General features: G+C 36.5%; 1 protein-coding gene across 2 annotated transcripts; it reads right to left on the bottom strand.

The window, feature by feature from the left end:
- Positions 1-2,166: 2,166 nt before the first annotated feature.
- Positions 2,167-3,111, bottom strand: LOC133854986 (protein LITTLE ZIPPER 1-like). Of its 2 annotated transcripts, none has more exons than XM_062291275.1 (2): positions 2,685-3,111; positions 2,167-2,553 (listed from the first exon to the last, which is right to left on the bottom strand). In XM_062291275.1, the coding sequence occupies exons 1-2, from the start codon at positions 2,792-2,794 to the stop codon at positions 2,361-2,363; spliced, it is 303 nt and encodes a 100-aa protein (XP_062147259.1). In that variant the 5' UTR covers positions 2,795-3,111; the 3' UTR covers positions 2,167-2,360. The 2 variants fall into 2 exon arrangements, with proteins under 2 accessions (XP_062147259.1, XP_062147260.1); XM_062291276.1 differs by having other exon boundaries at positions 2,167-2,550; positions 2,685-3,106.
- Positions 3,112-3,580: the final 469 nt, after the last annotated feature.

The raw sequence follows: 3,580 nt of genomic DNA, 5'->3' as shown, positions 1-3,580 counted from the left end.
TGTAGTTTCCAAATGATGTGTCACCATCTCATAAGATGGTGACATATTTTTCAAAATAGTAAATCTCATCCATGATTGACACATCATTTGAAAATTAACTTTTGGGAAAAAAAAAATTTAGATTTATGTTTTTCCGCTGATCTGGTGTGCTTTTGTGTAGTTGCTATTTTGACTGATAAGCACTGCACCTGATCAACCCAAATCAGTGAAATTTCCTTGAATTGCAAGCATGTGAATCTTGTTCTCCCGCTTGTTAAAATATGAAAAAGATCAATCATGGGCTCTTGACATGGTTCATTCAAGGACAATGATAGAGCCAAATGGATGGTATTCCCGCAATTTGGACAGCCCCGCAAAGAGAGTGTTGTAGGGCTCACTTGTTTCAGGCAGTTCAGGGTGTGGGATCTATTTGGCTTATATAGATGGGTACTGCAGTTCTCTCTTTATAGGGCTGCTGAATTACCAGCAATTCAGATAACTAATTGCCCTTCTAAGTCATGGTTACGTAGAATTCAGAGTTTGAAGAAGTGTGGATCAAGAAGCTTCCAATTGCTTAGCTTTTACTATACGTAAATGGCTAAAAGCTTAGGGGAATTTTGTTCTTCTTCTTTTAATTCTATCCATGGAACGGTTGCCACGCCAATAGTGTTTGTGCTTCATGCCTAGAATGTGGATGTTATTACCTATATATATTAGTAAACAATGTGGTTGAGGATTGGACCAAATCTCATTTACGTTAAGAGATGAGAATTTAAGGGATGGGAGAAAGTTCTACTGTGTAGCTCATAGGTTAGGATGATTTAAATTTGCAATGCTCCGGTAAGATAAATGCATTATTTTACATTATCCACGTGTCATTACTAGTATTATTTGATAAACAATGCAACGATTTTTTGTTTTTTATTTTTAACACAACTAAGTATAAACTGTAAAGATAAATCAACAAACCACTTGGGCTCTGTTTGTTTCGGCGTTAAATGTTTTCTGAAAAATGTATTCCGTATTTTTCGATGTTTGGTGCAGTCGAAAATATTTAAGTTGTAATGCTTCTTTAGTTTTAGAAAATGATATCCATTTTTAAATTTCGTAAATTATTTTTTGAATTTGAATTTTTCATTCTTAAATTCTTGAGACGTCGTTGGGACCCTACTCAGACTTTGCCAGGCCAAGCCCGGTCGGGACACCGCTGGGACAAGGTTAGGACTCGTCGGGACGTTGCTGGAACTCGCCGAGACCTATCTAGTACTTCGCTAGGATGCGGTCGGGACATCGACGGGGCTTTACCAAGACCTAGCCGGTACACGCCGGGATGTCGATGGGACCCAGTCGGGACTTCACCGGAGCCTGGCCAAGACATCATCGGGATCCGGTCAGGACACCACCGGGACCTACTTAGAACTTCGTCGGGAGATGTGCTTGTGTGTTTATGGTGGGTCTCGATGGGGTTCTGGCAATGTCTCGACACACCATCGTTGGAATCTCGCCAAAATCAAATTTTTAAATATTTTTTATGTTGTGAATAAAAATTTATTTTTATAGGTTAATATGAATGAATGAAATATATATATATATATATATATATATATATTATGACTTTTCACGAAAATATTTTACTACGAAAAATATGAATGTAGAAACAATCATAAAATGAAAAATATTTACGGTCCTTTATAACTTCAAATATATTTCCTGTTCAACATATACAACTTACTAATACCTTTACTCCTACGAGCCTCACTCGTGCTCAATCTGGTTGCACCAAATTATTTACTATCTCCTTTAATAAATGCTAATTTCGGTTGATCTTTACACAACATAAATTTGGTTGGGAAGCAAAGTCAAAGTGTATTGATTTTTCCAAACAAGATTAGTCACCACCAAAAGACATTGCCTAAGACCATTAGCATTGGACTAATCAAATGCCTTTTCTGAGCCAAAATTTGGCCAGAACTCATAAAAATCAACCTGGATTAGACTCTCTATATCTACAGATCAGTATTTTTTGGAGGTTCTGTATTTGCTAGATAAATACAACTAGCAACTGTAGCAAAGCCAAATAATTTTCCCCAATATCTCGTGTAACAAGCTTTAACAAGGCATAGATAGCACTTGAATGCTAAAAATTGAATAGCATAAATTAATCTATGCTCTGTTCGAAGAAACCTATTAAGATAACCATAGAATGTCCAAACCTTCATCTTTTATCATATTTCGATCACCATTTGATAGCAACAATATTTCCTGGAAATTAATTATTGCTAACTCTGCAATATAACATGACCCAAAAACAGAAGAGAAGAAAGATAGAGACTCGAGAGAGGGGCAGAGAGAACATCACTTCTCTTCCCTTGATATATATATCAGTGTTTGTGAACAAGGGTAGAGGAGAACTTCTTCTGAAGCTCATACATTAAGGCTAAGTTCTCTTGGTGAAGAAGGCTAGCTTTTTTCCTCAGCTTCTCATTCTCTTCAATTATACCTTGGTTCTCCAAATATAGCTTCAGGTTCTTTAGTTCCATATCCTTTTCTACCTCTTCTTCAAATCTTTTCCTGCTGATCAAAGACATCCACATGACTTAACGATCATAAAAGAATAGAGACATGCATGAAAAGGGTGAAAAGAGTGAAGGATATTCTCTCATGGGGTTTTATGTTATGAAGCATATACATATACATATACATACCTGCAGGTAAGCCTGTGAACTTGAACTTTAGATCGCTTTGATGGTTGCTTTCTTTCCAAAGACAGGACTAGACCAGATGGAATGATCTTCTCATTGTTGTTGATACACATTTTTCTTTGGTTCTTATTGCTTTTTCTAGAAAAACTATGATCTAGCAGAAGATTATGCTGCTGATCAGAAGGTGATTGAGTGAAAAGTGAGAGAAGAGTGGGTTGCGATGTCCTATAAATATAGTTGGGTCTGTGTATGTATATCCATGTGGTTGGCAGTAGAGAGAGAGAGAGAGAGAGAGAGAGATTTCTCTTCTGGTAATCATGGCTGGTGGACTCATGATTAATTGTAGAGGGAAGAACCTGAAGTTATCAAAAGATGAAGAGAAAAAGTCATTGGATAGGATCATAGGAAGGATCATGGCGTTATAAGAGAGGACTAAACGTCCATAGAACCCAGAAAATTTGATTATGTATGTTGAAAATTCATTTCCTTTCATCATTTCAAAGAAGTTGCCAGAATTACATAAATAAATTAAACCCTTCTTTTTATTGTTTAAACCAGATGCTGCTTTACTGCATGAGCAACTATATATTGTCTGTCACCTAGAAATAAATGCCTTGGTACAGTCTACATGTCACAAGTCTCTCTATGTAACAGCTAATTACTTACTAAGTAAAACTAGGCTTTATAGGTGATTTTACGGAAGATCCAAAGTGACTAGCTAGTTCTTTTTGATGATATATAGCGCAAATGTAACTAGCACTTTTATTTTTTAGGTCGTTACAAATTGTATGATGTGGATTTGACGAGAACGTCAAAAGTTTAAGAGGGGGACATTATAACACCACGGTCCCATATGGGTGTCAAACATGTCATCTTAGTGCCGTGATGGTGCATTGAAA

The sequence above is a fragment of the Alnus glutinosa genome, chromosome 13 (genome assembly GCF_958979055.1).
Source record: "Alnus glutinosa chromosome 13, dhAlnGlut1.1, whole genome shotgun sequence".
Lineage (NCBI taxonomy): Eukaryota > Viridiplantae > Streptophyta > Magnoliopsida > Fagales > Betulaceae > Alnus > Alnus glutinosa.
The sequence above is the reverse complement of the archived record's forward strand: the minus strand, read 5'-3'. Positions and strand labels throughout refer to the sequence as shown.